At 37.5% G+C, this 21,050-nt stretch overlaps 1 protein-coding gene across 2 annotated transcripts in view; it reads left to right on the top strand.

The window, feature by feature from the left end:
- The first annotated feature begins 1,771 nt into the window (after positions 1 to 1,771).
- The window catches only part of PHYHIPL (phytanoyl-CoA 2-hydroxylase interacting protein like), a 65,866-nt gene continuing 46,587 nt past the window's right edge, over positions 1,772 to 21,050 (top strand). The window contains exons 1-2 of one of the 2 annotated variants that reach the window (XM_046654179.1): positions 1,994 to 2,110; positions 8,771 to 8,891. Coding sequence is in view for 1 of the 2 variants with exons in the window: in XM_046654178.1 (XP_046510134.1) it covers positions 2,005 to 2,110 (106 nt within the window). In the remaining variant the exon portion in view is untranslated. Of the gene's footprint in view, positions 2,111 to 8,770; positions 8,892 to 21,050 lie in introns of both variants that reach the window. The other variant, XM_046654178.1, reaches the window with a different exon arrangement.

Below are 21,050 nucleotides of genomic sequence, written 5' to 3'. Positions count from 1 at the left end.
CCTCTTTCATAAGACTCACCATAATTTTACTTTCTCAATATCTGTTTTTCCTGATAGATTTAAAGTCAAAATTTCCAACATCTAGCATATTGTCCTTGCACATAGCAGGTGCTTAATAAATATTTGTTTGACCTATAGTTTTAATTATATGCATGCGTTATATTTCTCACGTGTAAATTAACAAATTGGTAATCTAGTTTACACAGTTCCTTTTGAGATTTGTAAATTTGGTACTACTCTGAAAGATGAACCCACTGTGGTTGGGCTGACAATATTAATTTCTAGTCCTCCAGAGCCAGGCTTTAGAACACAGGAAATTCACCAATAAGTGCCATCTTGTAACATTTCTTGACAAGTAATAATTTATCCTCTCCTTAGGGACACGTCTACCTTGGAACAAGAATTCTCTCAAACTACAAGAAGTAGATCCATCTTCATTAATACCAAAGTTCTTAATAAGGACGTTTCACTTTAAGATACCCAATTATCTTCTACAGATTTTTATCAATTTGCAGTTGTGCCAAGTTTTCTCATGGGCTTAGTTTACCTTAAGCTGGTCCTTCTGTTTTATGAGGCTTCGATTAACCAGATTTAGTCATGCTATGGCTAAATGGATGCCATTAGAAAGGGTAGCATATAGCAACCTATACGAAAATCGTTACTTTATTGGTTAACACTTATATTTGAAATTGGAAAATCAATAAAAAGAAATTTTAATTTTGAACAAGCATATACATTGAAAAGGGGAGAGGGACACTATTTTTGATCCTGAGACAGCAACAAAACTAAAAACTATTCCAAAGAAGCAAATGGCATCAGAGGTCAACAGGCTGTGACCCATATTTTATTTTAAAAACATCTGCACCTCCACTAAGTGCATTGCAGAATCTTATCAACAATGGGCAGACAAGTTTGGAGAAACTTGAGAAAGCACATTTTCCATTGTGGAAAAAGTTCCTTCCACATCCATGAGGGCACGTACTGTTTTTCCCCTTCACTGGCGCCCAGAACAAAGCCTGGCACAGAGTAGGCACTTAATACTTAGTTAAATGAATGAATGAATGAATGACGCTAGGCTGCGAAGGCGGAGAGATTAGTGGCTGTCGCCCCGAAGCACATCTGCTGCCTTTCCAGCAGGCTGGCTGGCGTCTCATTCCCTCACCTTTCTGGCAGTTCTGAATTCCCATGTTTGCTCCTCCTTCGGGAAGGCTAAATTCTGTCACTAGACCCCGCCACTCCCCAGTTAATCCGCTTATTTCTCACACAGCGGAGGAACGTCGGGCGGAGCAAGCAGGGTGTGGGCGGCGAGGAGCCCGGGACCTTGCGGGGTCGAAGGGAGCCCGCCGGCTCCAAAACCCCATACAAAGGGTCTAGACCCTTATTTTTCCAATCTCTGATAAACAACCAACCTGCTCACTCTCACCTCCCGGTGCAGACGCCGCAGTGCCAACCTGGGCCCCGACTGACACTGCGAGAAGGAAAAAGCGCCAAATCGCCCTCACCAGAAGAGAGGGCAAGGCGAGCGCGCAGCACCCCAGCCGCCCGCCCTTCCAGCGCGTTCTGCCGTCCGACGCCACACGCAGGGGGGGTGCAGGCACGGCGGCGCGAGGGCAGCCGGGGGCGCGTGCGCGCAGAACGGCGGGGGATGGGCAGCGCCGCGCGCCGGCAGGTGGGCGCGTCCTCTCGCGCGCGTGCGCGCGCCGCGCCTTCTCCCTCACGTTCCCCGCGCGCCGCGTCCCCTCCCCGCCGGGAGCGCGCGCCCCCCGCCCTCGCGCCAGGTTCCTCTCAGCATCTCAGAGCCGCACGCGCCGCGGAGCTCCTGCCACGGCCGTCGCGTCGGCCGCGGCTCTCTAGCCCGGCGGCTCAGTCTCAGCCTCGGCGCCGCGTCCCAGGCTTCCTCCCCACCTCCGCCACACCCCTTCCCTTTCCCGCCCTTCTCCCCAACCCAGTCCTCCGAGAGAGTCTGGATACGAAGCAGGCGGGATTAAGAAGGGGCTTGGAAAAATGGAGGTGCCGCGCCTGGATCGTGCCCTCAACAGCCCCACCAGCCCCTGTGAGGAGGTGATCAAAAACCTCAGCCTGGAGGCCATTCAGCTGTGCGACCGGGACGGTAAGAGCGGCCGGGACCGTGAGGAGAGGGGCCGAGCCCGCGCCCAGGCGCCGCGGCCGCTCCGGCTCCGCTGACCCTGCCCGCCCGGGCGGCCGGGTCTTTTGTTGTCCCCTCTGTGCAAATAAATGCAGGTGGGGGCTCCCCTCCGCCCACCTTCCCTCCCCCAGACCCCAGAAACAAAAGGACCCCGGGGCTCTCGCGTTGGCGCGGAGAGTCGCCGTCGTCCGCGGCCGCGGTGCCCCCCGCAGTCCTCGCCCGTCTGGCCCGGGCCCGACCTGCCCGGCGAGGGCGCCGTTCCCGCCTGCGGCTCCTGCCCCGGACCAGGCGTTTCCGATCTTTGCCGCAGTCCTGATTTTTCTGGGTCTCCCGGTACCGAGGGGGAAATGCCCTCTGGATGTTTCTACCCCCGCCCCCGACACACACGCGCGCACACACACTACTTAGCATTCTCTGCCCAGAAACTTATCAGTTCCTTTCTCAACCTCCCGTGTTCAGATCGCCCAAATTTGGAAGTCTTTTGATCCTCTCAAAATGGTATTGGGATGACAGTTTTTTCGGTGAAGGGGCAGAAAAAAAAAAAAAAAAAAAAAAAAGAGTGCATTTCAGCACCAAGGACAGCCGCACGCTCCGTGGTTTGGGGCTGTGATTCAGAAACTGTCAAAAATCTGTAGAGGAAGTGGTCTAATATATCCGCTGTGATTCAGAATATGTGGCGAGTACTCACCCTTGTGTCTTGATATTATATGGCTTATTCTATTGTTAAAGTTGGCAGTCTCCTAAAGAAGGAGATTGATTGAACCCAGGTCTGAGCGTTAAAGAGAGAAGCTAGGACTGTGTGCAATATGGGTAGTTAAAGAGCTTCTGTGTTAGTTGGAGTAGTTGGAGAGTCAGTGCCATTTCAGTGATGTGGGATAAAACTTCATTTGTAAAGCAGTCATCTGATCAGTAATTGATTGGCCAAATATTTGTGAAATTGGACGTCTGACAGGAAAAACGATTTACATGTTGTCAAGATGACCCTGAACACTTTTGGTTATAAATGAAATTAATGTTTAACTGGATATGAAGACGATGATTTAAAAACATTTCTTAGCCAAGGTTACGTGGAGATACTAATATACTCACAATAAGGTCGTAAAATTTATCAGTATGTAATCCAAATAGAGAGCAGAGGTCTTGTTTCCAAAGTCATGTAAATGGTAATAACTTGGTTAGGCGTTGCTGTACAGTACAGTTTAGATCAACCGAACACTGAATTTCTATTTATTAATAAATTTAGAACATAGAAGAATTGCTCTTTGAAGCCAAAGCCACTTTAAATAATTTCTGAAACAGGTGTAGTATGGATAAATAAATACTCGTGCAAAATAAAATAAACTCTGCTTGTATTTCCTTTATCCGTAGACAATTGTGTTCACCATAGTAATAGGCGCACATATTTATGATATCTAAAAACATTCATCATTTTGGTATTCCGTATATAAGCTTTCATTGTTAGACTATAAAGATTATTTTTAATATACCTCATAGGAAGTCTTGTGGGTTTTAGTTTATACTTTCGTGAAATGACTTTTTGTAATGTGACTGTTGTAAATATTTTGATTTTCCTAGATCGGTTTGACAGAAAACCCAGAATCTAATACAAGTAGATTTCATTTTTATTTACTTCAGTGTTTTATCAAAAGCTCATTACTGTAATTATTGGAAATAGGCAATTCATGGTTGCTCCTCAGAACCCAATATTCTTAATACTTAAAATTCATTTGCCACATGTTTCAAAAATATTAGGGAAAATGAAGGGTCTTTTTCTTTTCTATGAAGTTTACAGAGTTAATAATGTAGAGCACAAAAATTAATGCTTCATTTACTATGTTCTCTTCTCCTAGAGTATGCTATTTTATTTTGGTAATATTTTTTAGTGGTTTCAGTTCACATTATGAATCCTTCAAAAGGAGCAAATTATGTAACATTTAATTTGAGGGGGTGTGCTGGCCGTATCTATGAAAATTACTACTTACTTGCAGACTTTTAGTTGATTCAACATAAATTGATTAAATAGGGTTTCGGTTTATAAAATAGCTTATACCAACAAATACAAAGAGCTAACTCTTAAAAGATGTGTAAAAATTTGGAAATAGCTTGTGTAGAGAAGTTGTTAAATGCTTAACTCTTTATTTTGTGACTCTACGTGTCAATTCCAAAAATGTTAAGTTGGTTTCACAGGAATAATTTAGAAGAGGTAATATAGTTGTTTTTACAGAACAATTTCAAAATGTTACGTTTAGTTTCTCAACTAGACCTTATTTATCATAATTTTATACTGAGAAATTTTCAGTTAGATGCTATTTGCTCCCTTTGCTTTCTTCCTTTCACTTCCTCTTGGATCTCATTACTTTGCTTCTGTAAATATATAACATAGAAAGATTAGGATGTGGCAGAAGATCTGTTATGTGCTTAAGTACATAATAAGTGCTATATTTTCATAATTTTATGATCATAGAACTACATTTGTCTTGTTTGCTCGTTACTTTTCTCACGTTATTTTACTCCACTATTAATCAGGTGTTGGGAAAAAAATGAGACCAACATTAATTCCTTGGAAGTGGAATAAAATATAATAGGAGAAACTGTAATATGATTGTTAAATATACATTTCCTTTTACTCTCTCCACTTATAGATGTTTTTAGTTTTATAGTGTTTTACAGATTGCATCAACTAAAAGCTGTAGCTGTTGATGCAAGTAACTGTATGTCTTGTTTCCTTGGCTCTCCTCTTTTATGTTTTTTTTTCTGTCTGTTGCTTGCCTATACTCTTGTAAATTAATCTGTTTCCTTTATTAGCAACAATTCACAGTGTTTCTTTTTTTTTGTAGTTTCTCAAAGTATTTGATAATCCCTGACGAATATGGAACAGAGTCCAATGGTCATATAATTGGACCTTTTAAATAAGCAAGAGGTACACACACATATTATCTCATGTGTGCTTTTATCCTAGGCATGTGTGCTTTGGTTCCTAGTACATGGTCCCTGCCTAGATGTTACTTGTCGTTCAAAATGAGGATTCTGGATAGACTTCTGTTAGGAAGCCTCTGAAGATATGCTGTAGATCTAATAGTTTCTATAATCTCTACTGCAAGTAGAAGAGTGTTTCTGTTCCTTCATCTCTGCTGTGCTGAAGTATTCTCAAGTTGCATATATGATGTACTTTAATTGTAGCTTTTCAAAAAAGTTGAAGGATAAAAATTTCTCCTCTGGAATCATTAATAATATGGGAACCCATTTCCAGTTTGTTTCTTCACATATGTACTTCAGACCCTAACTGATCTGTGAGGAGACAAAATGACCCCCAACCCCACACATGGAATTCTATATTACTTCTACTTCTTTTCATCTTTTTTATCTTGCATATAAATATATTGAAGGTTTCTTTTCTTGCTGAAAAGGAAGGCCTTATCTATGTGTTGCTTAACCTGCATCCAAGTTCCCTGCCCTCTTGTTGTAATAGTGAGGAAGGAAATACAATATTAATTTGTTGTAGAGCACTTAAATCCACTTCCAGCGCTTCCAAGTTTTGACAAGTATTATTTCCATGATTAGGGCATTTTATGACTGCCTAGATACAGTTTATGGAGTTTATGATGCTAATCAGCAAGGGAACGCATTTTAAAGAAATTACACAGACAGAAGCTAACAGATTTCCCTCTTTTTGTCTCTAACAATGGTTTTGTGGAGGAAAAGAAAAAAGGTTTTCTCTTTTTTACACATTTAAAAAGATAAATTGCTTCAAATTCAGACTTTATCATATCTATTTAAATTATAAATAAGTTGAGACTTCCTTCTTTATGCTTATTGACATATGAATTAAACAAATTTTAACTTTGGAAACATAAAGTAACACAGAAATGCTTAGTAACACAGTGCTGTATTAGATAATCCTTAAAGATATTTTCTGAAACAGACATCTAGGAGGAGTACCCCTAACTATTACCTTTAATAGTACAATAATGTAAGGTAGTTATTGTTCAGTCTCACTGACATGCATATAGCATATTGGTAATACCATTTTAGAATCAGACAGACCTCTGACACAATATTGACTTGATAGATTATGTTGTTACCTTAGGCAAATTACTTAACTTTTCTTAGTATCAAGCTTTCTCATGTAAAATGGGTACAATAATATCAATCCTGTAGGATTGTGAAAATAATTAAATGAAGTATTACTTATATAGCATTTCTCACAATTCTTGACAAAAAGTACAGAATAATAATTATTATTGTAAATGGAATATTATTCTCCACATACCTTCTTGAGTTGAACTTTTTTTTGACCAATGTTTAGATCTTTGCTGTTTTTCATTTCAGTTGTTTTTTTGCTTAGCAAATCCATCTTTTGTCACTTCAGCATCATGAGTAGTCAGTAGAAACTAAATTTAAAAGAACTGAATTTTAAAAGAACAGTAAATTTTAAAATCACAGTTACAGTGCTCTATTCATTGCTTGTGTTTTTCTGAATCAGTAGTATCCTTGTCAGCCTTAATCCTAAAAGCTCTTTTTAGCTTCTGCTTCAAACCTACTATTTGCTGCATTTCATGTTCCTTATGACCTTGATACCTGCTTTGGGTAGGTATTTACATCAGAGCCCTTCTCTCTTCTTGATTTAACATTTTTTTCTTTATGATCTTTTTTCTAAGGATAGATCCATACTAGCATATGTGACCTCTCAATTAATTTCTTTGACCCAAATATGACTATAGAGATGCTGTAAACTTTTATTAGTATGAAACAAAACAAAGACAAAATTAAGCCAAAGGAAACAAACAAAAATCTTGAAAACCATCAGATCATGTTAAACCAATTCATATTCTTGGTAGGAAGTCTACTTCATTCCCAGAGAAGACTAGGAAGTTATTAGAGTAAGTCACATCAAAGGATATGTGACCAGACTCCCTCCAGTGGTAGAATGACTGATGTGTCATAAGTAGTAACACGGGCAACTTGCTTTGTTGCCTAGGTAAGCCAGTCAGAAATTCCCTCTATAGAACCCTATCTAGACAACTTTCAAGTCACTTGGCTTATCACTACTGATATTGCCCTGGCATTTAGGCCCAGTCTTGATTTTTCCTTTAAGTTATGTGTGTATAGTTTCCTGATTACTTTTATGTTTTATCCTGGGCTTTGGTAATAACAGCAGCTGCATCAGTTACTGCAGTAAGTATAATCTTTCTAGTTTCTGATTTTCCTTCTCTGCCCTTAGTTGATGAATAATTTAAGCTTTGCCTCTTTCTTGGGTTTGTTTTCAATTTCTGTTAAATTTCTCTGTAAGAATCTTTTGATTGTTTATTAATTATTTAGATTTTGTTTTTAGTACTCCAAAGCATTTGCCTCATTCTTTAACTGTTTAATATAAAATATTTTATTTTTACTAGACAGTAGACTGTCTTATTAAGCAGGCTATATTTTATACACATACATTTGAGAAGTAAAATCAGTATTTGGGAAAGACTTCTAGCAGAAGTGTATGGAAGAGTTGAGTCTTAGTAGGAGAACTAGATAGCAGCATCAGCATGTTCTCTCTATGGAAGGATAGTGAGTGGCAAAAGAAATCCAAGAATAATTACCAAGAATTTGTGATTAATTGAATTTTCAAATAAAATGGAAAATGATCAGGAGTAACTTTAGGAGTTTAATTGTGGGAAATCATAAGACTCATTGACAGGAAAGAAAAAAAGGAGAAAGGAAATAATACTTAGACATCATGATGACAGTCTTTTACATCTCACATTTTAGGTCTCATTAGACATCCAAATATGGCCTAAACCCTTTCCAGGGGCACTTCCCTCTCTCACAGAAATCGTGTTCCCAGAACAATATCATATATATACTCCCTTCTTACTAGTTTTTCAACATGGATCCTCACAAGAGAACCTACTTACATTCTTTTTAGACTCTTTTTTTTTCCTTGATTCCCATTCTCCAAAGGCTACTCATAGTCCAGTGATGATATTTTGAGAGTCATTACTAGATAAAAACTAACCACTTGATTACTTTATATGGGATTGTAAAATAGAGATTTTTGAATCATCTGAATAAAGGTAGTTTTGGAGTTCAGGAGACTTTTCAGAGAGATTTAGTATAAAGTGAAAAGAACGTTTGTGTTAAGACATTTGGAATCTAACAATAAGAGACTCTCTTGGAAACTTATATTAAAACTTATAAGGGCCGGCCTGGTGGCATAGTGGTTAAGTTCACGTGCTTCACTTTGGTGGCCTGGAGTTTGCAGTTTCAAATTCCCAAGCACTGGCTGAGGCACTGCTCATCAAGCCACGGTGTGGCAGCATCCCACATACAAATTAGGGGAAGATGGGCACAGATGTTAACTCAGGGCCAGTCTTCCTCAGCAAAAAGAGGAGGATTGGCAACAGATGCTAGCTCAGGACCAATCTTCCTCACAAAAAAAAAAAAAAGAAAAGAAGAATTTATATAAACTTATATTTAGCAATTCCTCCTGTGTTCTGGGGAAAAGAGTTCTAGAATGAGGAAAGAATTGTTCATAGAACTATGTATGGAGACTAGAACTAAGGTGAAAAAAGGGAAGGTTAGGATTTGACTTCAGTTTTAGAGTGACCTCACATGAGCTTTGTGTCTCACCCCTTGAAGGAAAGGAGTGATCACATGCTGGGGAAGGCCGACTTTGAACCCCAAAGAGGAAATAAATCTACGTTCCAGGTTTGTTAAAAATGCAAACAACAGCTCTGCATTTTGAAGCTGCTGAATAGATGTGAGTTAAACAAAAAGCATCATACTCTGAATTATAGTTAGTTTTGTTTGTGATAATATGACTATTTGGGTCAAGTTGGTGGTTCATTTTAAAGGGGCCGCTCTTTGGGGATTTTTGCATATATACTATTTGTTGTAGTGGTTGTGGCAACTAGTGTAAATAAATCTGTCTTTTGTTTTCTATAGCCTGTGGGAGTGTTGCTATCTAAAAATAGTATGAAAGGCTTATAGCTTCCCTAAACATATGCCATTAAAGACAAGGCACAAAAAAATTTTCAATACATTACATAGTTACTTTGATTTTCTTGAAAAATAGTGTCTCATCTTCTGTAAGTCTACGTGTTGGTGAATCTCTCAGTCTTTAAAATTTTAAAAGCTGATAATAAATGGAAACAAGAATGACAGTTTTTGAGCATCTACTATGTGATAGGTTCTTAATGATTTCATTTTAGCGTTAAATCTATGATGTAGAATAGGGATCAGCAAGTTACAGTCCTTGGGCCAAATCCGAAAATCTGCTGCCAGGTTTTGTAAGTAAAATTTTATTGGAACATGGCCATGCCCATTAGTTTATACATAGTCTGTGGTTACTTTCTTGCTACAGTGGCAGAGTTGAGTAGCCATGACAGCAGACCACATAGCCCACAAACCTTAAAATACTTATTATCTGGTCCTTTATGGAAAAAGTTTGCTAACTCCTTATGTACAGATTGAGAAAATAAATTAATCTCTCTTGATAGGAATAAAAATATTGAAGAAGAGTTTCTGAAAAAAATTGTATCATCATTTTGTTTTTATATATTACCAGAGTTTTGATATTATGTGGGTCAGGCAGAGAGCTGGAGAAAGCTGAAAAACCTTACCAGGCAATAGGCCAGCTCTGTGTGGAGTCAGTCAAAGCTGGGTAGCTGTCTGTGCCATTGTGTCTGATGGGCAGTGAGACAAAGAAGTCCTAATTTTAGCTTGAAATCTAGTCTTCATATAAATAACTTTAGAAAGAAATGCTAGTTGTGCATGAGTATTTCCAGGTATGCTTACACTTCTATTAATAGATAATGTTTTAAAGTGTCCAAGATGATGATGTGAACTTTGAGAAATATGGACAGTTATATCAGTAAATATTACAGGAATTTGTATATATAACGTATTCTTCCTTTAAAACGAATTCTCATTGAAGAAGAGTTAAAGTCTTGCTCATCTTCTATCTTCCATAGCCTAATGTACTGTTTCTCAATCTATCTGTATGTTTTTTGCAATATGTAATTTATCACTGACTGATACTTTACAAAAAAAGTAATAAAAATGAATTATTAGAAAAATGAAATTTAAAAGATCCAGAAAGATTCAACAGAAATAAAAATCAGTAAAATTCCTATGAAGTTTCTAAAAGCTTAATTCTAATTTTTATATTTATCTCATCACAGATTAGTAAATAGTTTGCAGGCCACACTTGAGTATACTAACTAGAGGACAGTTTCATTCTATTCTTATTCAATGATTAATTTTTAGGTACTAAACTTAACTAGTTAATATTCTCACTTTGTTTCTTTTTGTTCTTTTACTTGCTGGTATTTTTACTATTTATTTGTACATGTATGCCAACTTTAGAAGAATAGGAAAAAAAAAGAATCCAAGAATGAATATAACTTGGATCCTACATTTAAAGGATTCGCTGGCATTTAGGTAGACAATATATTTAAATAGATAAATATAATTTGTGATAAGTACTATAATAGAGTATAGAAAAGAAAGTGGTTAATTTTGTCTTGAGTCTCTCAGATGGCTTCACAGAGGGAAGCAACATTTTTTTCTGGGTATTAAAAGTAAAAGAAAAATTTACCAGGAGAAGTGAGATAAGGGCGTTTCCGGCAGAGCTAAGGACATATATAAAGGCATAAAATCATGTATGTTCTAGGAATATATAGCATTTGGTATTGCTGAAGATAAGAAGTGATCTTTGTGCAAAAAGAAGCTGAAAGCTAGGGCTACCTAGATTATGCCATGATTAGGAGTTGGATTTATTTATTCTGAAATCTTGTTAGTAGATTACAAACTTTCTAATTTGTAGAGACTCTAAAAAAAAAACACACCAGCATTTTGCAGAACTCTAAAAAATAAAAGTAGCATTTTATTAGTGTACATTTATCCTGTAATTTTAAACTTGTAGAGTTTTTTTTTTTTAAGATTTTATTTTTTCCTTTTTCTCCCCAAAGCCCCCCAGTACACAGTTGTATATTCTTCGTTGTGGGTCCTTGTAGTTGTGGCATGTGGGACGCCGCCTCAGCGTGGTTTGATGAACAGTGCCATGTCCGCCCCCAGGATTCGAACCAAGGAAACACTGGGCAGCCTGCAGCAGAGCGCCGCGAACTTAACCACTCGGCCACGGGGCCAGCCCCTGTAGTGTTTTTTAAATAAAGTCAATCAAAGGGTATAATGAGAAGTTAAAATTAGCAGTTATGGGGGCTGGCCCCGTGGCCGAGTGGTTAAGTTCGCAGGCTACGCTGCTGGCGGCCCAGTGTTTCGTTGGTTCGAATCCTGGGCGCGGACATGGCACTGCTCATCAGGTCACGCTGAGGCAGCGTCCCACATACCACAACTAGAAGAATCCACAACGAAGAATATACAACTATGTACCGGGGGGCTTTGGGGAGAAAAAGGAAATAATAAAATCTTTTTAAAAAAAAAAATTTAGCAGTTATGCTTGACAGTTGCTGTTTTATATATAGAGACTCAAATCCACTTTTTTTCTGTATTTTATTTTTATTGCATCGTGCCTAGGAAATTCCGGTTCATACAGATAATTAGTGGCGCATGGTAGTTTTTAAACTCATTTTGCCTTCTCAGGAAACTCTTCAAATAAATTGATCCAGACTTAAAGAGAAATGGTAAGATTTTCTTTTTCCAAAGTTGAGTCGAAGAGTAAGTGTTCCTTTTGGAGTGAGGTGGTAGAACTGATTCATCAGTCAGTTCATTTTTTCCTTGTTCTGTGTGAAAATAATGTATCTTGTAATATCATGAGATATTCATTGATAACATTAAAAAGTACGCTCAAACCTTTGTTAAAATTTCAGAACACTTGAATTTATTTTACTTGCCTGATAAATCTTAACTCTAAGGGTCAATTTCATTACTGACAATTTATCTGCATTTATAAGCTTGGTAACATCATGACTATTTTGTCAGATTGAATTTCTTCAGCTTATTAAAGAGCTGGATAATCAAATTAGTTTTGCCCCTTATTTATATTTGAAAGATGTTTATCAAAAGGGTTTTTAATTTATAAAGTATTTCTTTTTTCTTTTGAAATATTTATTTCTTGCTTCAGGACACCTACCTAAGTTTGGTATGAAAAATCAATTTTGAAATTTTCTATCCATAACATTACAGTTAGCTTAGAAAAAAAAAACCCTTCAATTTAATCAATAGTCTACATGTGATTATCCAAAACTATTTTGAAATATCTTAATATCCAATCCTTTTTAGTAAACAATTACTATTCAATGAAAGCTGTCAACAGCCTTTATGGGAGCTACCACTCCTGAGATTTTTTAATTTTGTCTATTTCCCTTAATATATTTGTCCGAACATTTCTGACAGTTTAGTTGTATATTAAAAACTGATTTAGACATTAAAATTTTCTTTTCCGTTGTATGTTGTTTTACCATCCTTGGATTTACCTGTTTGAAAAACTTCTGCAAAAGTAAATGGAGAGATCTGCTACATTCATATTCTCATCCAGTTAAATTGGAAAGATTTTACATAATCCAAACATTTGAATTAATCAAGTATATGTGGTGAATAGTTTTGTATTCTCTGCATTTTCAGATATGTACCAATGCTTTGTTTCAATTTTTTGTTAACAGTTTACTAATTTAACATATTTATTGCAATGTCAAAAATGCAGGATTTAATAAACTGTTTTTCCAGTTGTGTATGCTTTTGTTCTTGGTGACATGGTGACTTTGTTCTGAGCACTTTCTAATTGCCAGATTTATGCTAACTTCAGGCACAGTTTTTTTTTTTCCCAAAATTATGGAATTTGTTAGGGACCATATCATTATTTGCAAAATCTTATTGTACGAAACCCAGTGAACTTCAGTTTTTATCACTGCAATGTAAATTCTACTGACAGATGACTGTCATTGAAATTTAGCATTGTATTTACCTTTAATGAAAGCTTCTAGCACATTTATTTCATTTTGAATATAGTTGCCAGTGTGGTCAATATTAGCTGAAAAATCAACTGGTACTAATTAATAGTAAGACTTTGAGATATCTTGAGCCAAATCAGTGTCAATACATCCATGTTAACATCCATTTAACATTCCTGCTTTTAAATAGGGATCCATTTCTAGTTTTATAGGTAATTATTTCATTACCTATACTAAAAAAAGTATAACTCTATACCAAACTTAGAATAACTTCATCACAAATATAATTAGAGAAGTACACAAAACTCATAGTAAGCCCTTCTCTTTAATTTGTTCTGATGAGCTGAGGCCCAAACAAATGCACCTGAGCCTTGTCTGTAACTAATTGAACACTGCATGCAAGTACATAATATGTGTTTGTAAAATTTTACAAATACTTACTGACTTGAGATAAAAAAACAAACAAACATGAAACGTGAACAGAACCATAACTTTTTTATACATTGTGCCATTTTGTGCACTGAGGTAGCAGGCTAAGTTTTATTTTGATGTTTATACAAAACCACATAATACTTATAGCACAATTTAATGTATGCTATTTGTATTACAGTTTTAAAAATAGTTTAAAAATAATTAGAAGGGAAGTTAAATGATAATGTTTGCTGAACCCCTATTAAGGGATCATTAGATCTCTGTATTAAAAAAATTAAATTGTTAGTCAGAACCAATTTAAATCATTGGCTCTCAAAATTTATCACCTGGAGGGCTTGTTGAAACACACATTGCTGGACCCTACCTTTAGAGTTTCTGATTCATTAGATCTGGGTCAGAGCCCAAGAATTTGCATTTCTAACAAATTTCCAGGTGATGCTGATGTTGGTGATACAGAGACCACACTTGGACAACCACTGCTCTAGGTAGCATGACCAAAGAAGTTCTTAGGTAAGGAAGAGATATTACATATTTGGTTTTAAGAAATAGTACCCCAGCATCCATTTGTGGAATGAACTGGGACAATGAGCTCAGGAGTTTAACCACTTATAAGGCAATTAGAGATAATAGGACTGTTATGACAAGGTAGATAAAAAATTAGGAGTGGAATTGAACATTTATGAAGTAAAAATCTGTTGACTTCATGATTAAAGTAGAAGTGTGAGATATGAAAAAGAAGTTGGTGATAGCTAAATTTGCTGGATTGGGAAACACCAATAAATAAAGTAGTCGTTGGTTGGAGGGAAGTGAAGCAGTAGCCTTGACAACCAACTATTAAAATCTTTTCTGGGTGACATCAGCATCATGGCAGAGTGAACTTGCCCAGGACTCTCTCACGTCCAACATACAATGAAAAGGGGCATTCATACTCCAACAGAGGACATCCTAACACAGCACAAAAACGTCAGAGAGACACACAGCCACACAATGGAGGACAGAGAGGCTGGAGCCCCCTTCAGAGGAGCTGGAATGGGGTGCAAGAGAACTTTGCTCCTTCCCCTAAAGACTGCGATTGCAACCACAGGAGGATCCATGAGGAAATGAGAAGCGGGAGGGAACACTAGTTCGCGTGAACAAGGACTCCCTGGGGCCCTTGCAGCCTAGAGGGAAGCCCTTTTGCTCTAACGGGGCAAAAGCTTTCACGGGGTGGGGGTGGGGGGGGGAGTGACCTCATCAAGCCAACACCCCAGGAGACCAGACAGCAAGAATGAGAAAGCCCAGAGAGCGTGCAGGAGAAATCGCCCCACCCCCGACCTGCTCAGCGTGGCTCCAGCCTCTAGGATTAAAGCTGAAAGCAGAGGGCTCAGAATATTTGGCTCTTGACCTCCACCCAGTGGCGAAAGGTGGTAACTGCAACCAAATAATATCAGAATGTGAAAGACCTGACCCACCTCCTCTAACAATATCAGACACTACATCAAATCTCCAGACCAGAGAGAAAATGACAAGCACCCAGAATTCATTCCTGAGGACACAGAAATATGTAATCTAAATGACAGTGAATTCAAAATAGCTATCATCAAAAAACTCAATGAGGTAAAAGAGAATATAGAGAAAGAATTCAGCGAGTCAGGAGCTACTTCACAAAAGAGATTGAAACTATAGAGAAGAATAGATCAGAAATATTAGAGATGAAAGACACAATGGAAGAGATAAAACAAAATATGGATTCCCTGAATGCTCGAGTGGACATCACAGAGGAGTATGTCAGCATAATCAAAGATAGACATGTTGAAATACTCCAGACAGATGAAGAGATAGAACTAAGACTAAAAAGAAATGAAGAAAGTCTCTGAGAAATATCTGACTCAATGAGGAAATGCAACATAAGAATTATGGGTATTCAAGAAGGAGAAGAGAAGAAGAATGGAGCAGAAAGCATGTTCAAAGAAATAATAGCAGAAAACTTCCCAAACCTAGGGAAAGAGAGGAAAATCTGTGTAGAAGAGGCTTCCATATCTCCTAGATTTCTCAATATAAAAAGACCTACTGCAAGGCATATAGTAGTAAAACTGGCAAAAATGAAGGACAAAGAAAGAATACTAAGGGCAGCAAGGCACAAGAAAATAACCTACAAGGGAACCCCTGTCAGGCTTTCAGCGGATTTCTCTGCAGAAACCTCACAAGCTATGAGAGAATGGAATGATATATTCAAATATTTAAAAGACAGAATTCTTCAGCCAAGAATACTCTATCCAGGAAAAATATCCTTCAGATATGAGGGAGAAATTAAAACTTTCCCAGACAAACTAAAGATAAGGGACTTCGTAGCTATGAGACACCCCCACACAAAAGAAATCCTCAAGAAGGCCCTCATACCTGAAAAAAGGACAAGAGGGGGAAAGGGGTCACAAAACACAGAGTAAGGAGATAAATAGGTAGACAGAATCAGAATAGGATGGCAAATACCCAACTATAGCATTAGGCTAAGGGGAAGAAAAACATCAAAAACAAAGATAATCCTGTCATTTTAACCACAGACTCACAAAACAAGATGGAATAAGATATGAGAAAAACAACTTAGGAGGGGAAGAGGAAAGGGACTTAGTTTAGACTAAGGAAATGAGAGGCCACCAGAAAATGGGCTATCTTATACACAAGATTCTGAATACAAACTCAAGGTAACCACTAAACAAACAAGTAGAACAGAGACACAAATAATAAATAAGGAGAAAACAAAGAAACACATCATAAAAAACTACATAATTGAATGGGTAGACCAAAACACACAAGACAAGAAACAAAGGAAATGCAGGAAAACCAGAAAATGAGTGAGAAAATGACAGCATTACACCCTCATACATCAATAATTACCCTAAATGTAAATGGATTGAATTCTCCAATAAAAAGAAACAGAGTGGCAAGATGGATTAAAGAACAAGACCTAACAATATGTTCCTCAGGAAACAGATCTCAGCTTCAATGACAAACACAGGCTCGGAGTGAAGGGGTAGAAGACGATACTCCAAGCTAATGGCAAACAAAAGAAAGCAGGTGTCACAATACCTATATCAGATACAGTAGACTTCAAGATAAGACAGGTAAAGAGAGACAAAGAGAGGCAGTATATAACGATCAAAGGGACACTCCTTCAAGAAGAAATAACACTTATAAATACCTATGCACCCAACAGAGGAGCACCAAAGTTCATAAAGCAACTATTAACAAACCTAAAAGAAGATATTAAAAATAACACAATAATAGTAGGGGACATCAACACTCCACTCACATCAATGGATGGATCATCCAGACAGAAAATCAACAAGGAACCAGTGGAATTAAATGAAAAGCTAAAGCAGTTGGACTTAATAGACATATATAGGACACTCCATCCAAAAACAGCAGAATACACATTCTTCTCAAGTGCGCATGGAACATTCTCAAGGATAGCCCATATGTTGGGAAACAAGGCAAGCCTCAATAAATTTTTAAAAATTGAAATAATAACAAGCATCTTTTCCTATCATAATGCTATAAAGCTAGAAATTAATTATAAGAAAAAAGCTGAGAAAGGGACAAAGATGTGGAGACTAAATTATATGCTATTGAACAAGCAATGGATCATTGAAGAAATTAAAGGAGAAATAAAAAAATATCTGGAGACAAATGAAAATGATAACATACCATACTAACTCACATGGGACACAGCAAAACCCATATTAAAAGGGAAATTCATCACAATACATAGCAAACAAGAAAAACCCCAAATAAGCAATCTCAAATTACACCTGACTGAATAACAAAAAGAAGAATAAACAAAGCCCAAAGTCAGCAGAAGGAAAGAAATAATAAAAATCAGAGCAGAAATAAATGCTGTTGAAACAAAAAAGGCAGTAAAAAGGATCAAAGAAACAAAGAGCTGGTTCTTTGAGAAGATAAATAAAATTGACAAACCCCTAGCCAGACTTACAAAGAAAAAAGAGAGGGGCTGGCCCACTGGCACAGCGGTTAAGTGCACATGTTCTGCTTTGGTGGCCCGGGATTCGCCAGTTTGGATCCCAGGTGCAGACATGGCACCACTTGACAAGCCAGGCTGTGGTAGGCGTCCCAATAATGAAGTAGAGGAAGATGGGCACGGATGTTAGCTCAGGGCCAGTCTTCCTCAGCAAAAAGAGGAGGATTGGCAGCAGATGTTAGCTCAGGGCTAATCTTCCTCAAAAAAAAAAAAAAAAGAAAGCTCAGATAAACAAAATCAGAAATGAAAGAGGAGAAATAACAACAGACGCCACAGAAATACAATGGATTATAAGAGAATACTATGAAAAATTATATGCCAACAGAATGGATAATCTAGAGGAAATAGATAAATTCTTAGACCCTTACAACTTCCCAAAGCTGAATCAAGAAGAAACAGACAATCTGAATAGACCAATGACAAGGAAAGAGATTGAAACAGTAATCAAAAGCATCCCAAAGAATAAAACGCCAGGACCAAACAGCTTCCCTGGGGAATTCTACCAAACTTTCAGAGAGGATTTAATACATATTCCTCTCAAGCTATTCCACAAAATTAGGGAAGATGGAACACTTCCTAACACATTCTATGAGGTCAGTATCACTCTGATACCAAAGCCTGACAAGGACAACAGGCCAAGGGAAACTACAGGCCAATATCGCTGATGAACATAGATGCAAAAATACTTAACAAAATTTTGGCAACCCGAATTCAGCAAAACATCAAAAGGATCATACATCATGATCAAGTGGGATTCAGACCAGGGACACAGGGATGGTTCAACATCTCCAAATCAATCAATGTGATACACCACATCAACAAATTGAGGAATAAAAACCACATGATCTTCTCAATAGATGCACAGAAAGCATTTGACAAGATCCAACAGCCATTTATGATAAAAACTCTTTAACAAAATGGGGATAGAAGGAACTTACCTCAACATAGTAAGGGCCATATATGATAAACCCACAGCCAACATCATACTCAGTGGGCAAAAACTGAACACCATCCCCCTGAGAACAGGAACAAGACAAGGATGCCCACTATCACCACTCTTATCCACCATAGCACTGGAGGTTTCGGTCAGAGCAATTAGGCAAGAGAAAGGAATAAAAGGAATCCAAATAGGGAGTGAAGAAGTGAAACTCTCAGTGTTTGCAGACAACATGATCTTATATACAGAAAACCCCAAAGAATCCATCGGAAAATTGATAGAAATAATCGACAACTACAGTAAAGTTGCAGGGTACAAAATCAACTTACAAAAATCAGTTGCTTTTCTATACTCCAATAACGAACTTACAGAAAGAGAGCTCAAGAATACAATTTCGTTTGCAATCGCAACTAAAAGAATAAAGTAACCAGGAATAAATTTAACCAAGGAGGTGAAGGACTGATAATAATGAAAACTATAAGACATTACTGAAAGAAATTGATGACATAAAGAGATGGAAAGAGATTCCATGCATATGGATTGGAAGAATAAACATAGTTAAAATGTCCATACTACCCAAAGCAATCTACAGATTCATTGCAATCCCAATCAGATTCCCAGTGACATTCTTCACAGAAATAGAACAAAGAATCCTAAAATTCATTTGGGGCAACCAAAGACCCCGAATTGCTAAGGCAATCCTGAGAAAAAAGAACAAAGCTAGAGGTATCATAATCCCTGACTTCAAAATGTACTACGAAGCCATAGTGATCAAAACAGCATGGTACTGGTACAAAAAGCAGGCACACAGATCAGTGGAACAGAACTGAAAGCCCAGAAATAAAACCACACATCTCTGGACAGCTAATCTTCCACAAAGGTGCCAAGAACATACAATGGAGAAAAGATAGTCTCTTCAATAAATGGTGTTGGGAAAGCTGGACAGACACATGCAAAAGAATGAAAGTAGACCATTATCTTATGCCATACACAAAAATAAACTCAAAATGGATCAAAGACTTGAAGATAAGTCCTGAAACTATAAACTCCTGGAAGATAATATAGGTAGTACACTCTTTGACATTGAACTAAAAAGGATCTTTTCGAATACCGTGTCTTCCCAGACAAGGGAAACAAAAGAAAAAATAAACTGGAAGTTCATCAGACTAAAGAGCTTCTGCAATGCAAAAGAAACTAGAATCAAAACAAAGAGTCAGCCCACCAATTGGGAGAAAATATTTGCAAATCATATATCTGACAAGGGGTTTAATCTCCATAATATATAAGGAACTCATACAACTGAACAATAAAAATAAAAACCTGATCAAGAAATGGGCAGAGGCTATGAACAGACATTTTTCCAAAGAAGATATACAAATGACCAATAAATACATGAAAATATGTTCAACGTCACTAATCATCAGGGAAATGCAAATCAAAAGTACACTAAGATACCACCTTACACCTGTTAAAATGGCTATAATCACTAAGACTAAAAATAAATGTTGGAGAGGGTGTGGAGAAAAGGGAACCCTCTTACACTGCTGGTAGGAATACAAACTGGTGCAGCCACTATGGAAAACAGTATGGAGATTCCTCAAAAATCTAAAAATAGGACTACTGTCCAACCCAGCTATGCCACTACTGGGTATCTACCCAAACAATTTGAAATCAACAATCCAAAATAACATATGCACCCCTATGTTTGTTGCAGCACTGTTCACAATAGCCAACACATGGAAACAATCCAAGTGCCCTCAACTGATGATTGGATAAAGAAGATGTAGTGTATATATATATACACACAATAGAATACTACTCAGCCAGAAAAAAAGACAAATTCATCCCATTTGCAACAACATGGAAGGACCTGGAGGAAAGTATGCTAAGCGAAATAAGCCAGACTGAGAAAGACAAACACAGGATAATTTCACTCATATGTGGAATATAAACAAACACATGGACAAAAAAAACAGTTCAGTGGTTGCTAGGAGAAGGGCTGTAGGGTGGGTACAGGGAGTAAAGGGGAGCACTTACATAGTGACAGTCCAGAAATAACGTACAACTGAAATCTCACATTGATGTAAACTATTATGAACTCAATTAAAAAAGTGATAAATAAATAAAAAATCTTTTCTGCACAAGTTAAGTTTCAGGTATCTGTGGAATACCTACATGGTAATGTCCAGAAGTCTGTTAGAAATATCCATCTATGTTTCATATGAAGAGAGTTGGAGGATAAAGATGAAAATTTGGTAGTCGTTTTCAAGCTGTTGTTCTGTTGCTCCTATTTCTCCCTCATCAAATGTTCCTTCCTTCATCTTCTAGTCAATCTTTTAGACCCATGTCAAATTATTGAACTGCTCAACAGAGTAAATTCGAATGCAGGTATGTATCTTTTTTGTGATGTCTAAAAGGAGCATTTGAAAATTAGTTACTTTTGATATAACTAAATTTGGCTTGGATGTGGTTATTTGAGGCAGTTAACATGGAAGAAATAATATTGACCTGAGCTCTGATAGATTTCTTCCCCTTGTTCTGCTTGAAAGAGAATTAAGCATATGATTTTCTTGTTTACTGTGGAAATACACTGGATTAATTTTTCCCCCCTTGTCAACGTAGTCT

The sequence above is a fragment of the Equus quagga genome, chromosome 2 (assembly GCF_021613505.1).
Source record: "Equus quagga isolate Etosha38 chromosome 2, UCLA_HA_Equagga_1.0, whole genome shotgun sequence".
NCBI lineage: Eukaryota > Metazoa > Chordata > Mammalia > Perissodactyla > Equidae > Equus > Equus quagga.
This window is presented reverse-complemented; position numbering and strand designations above follow the sequence as displayed.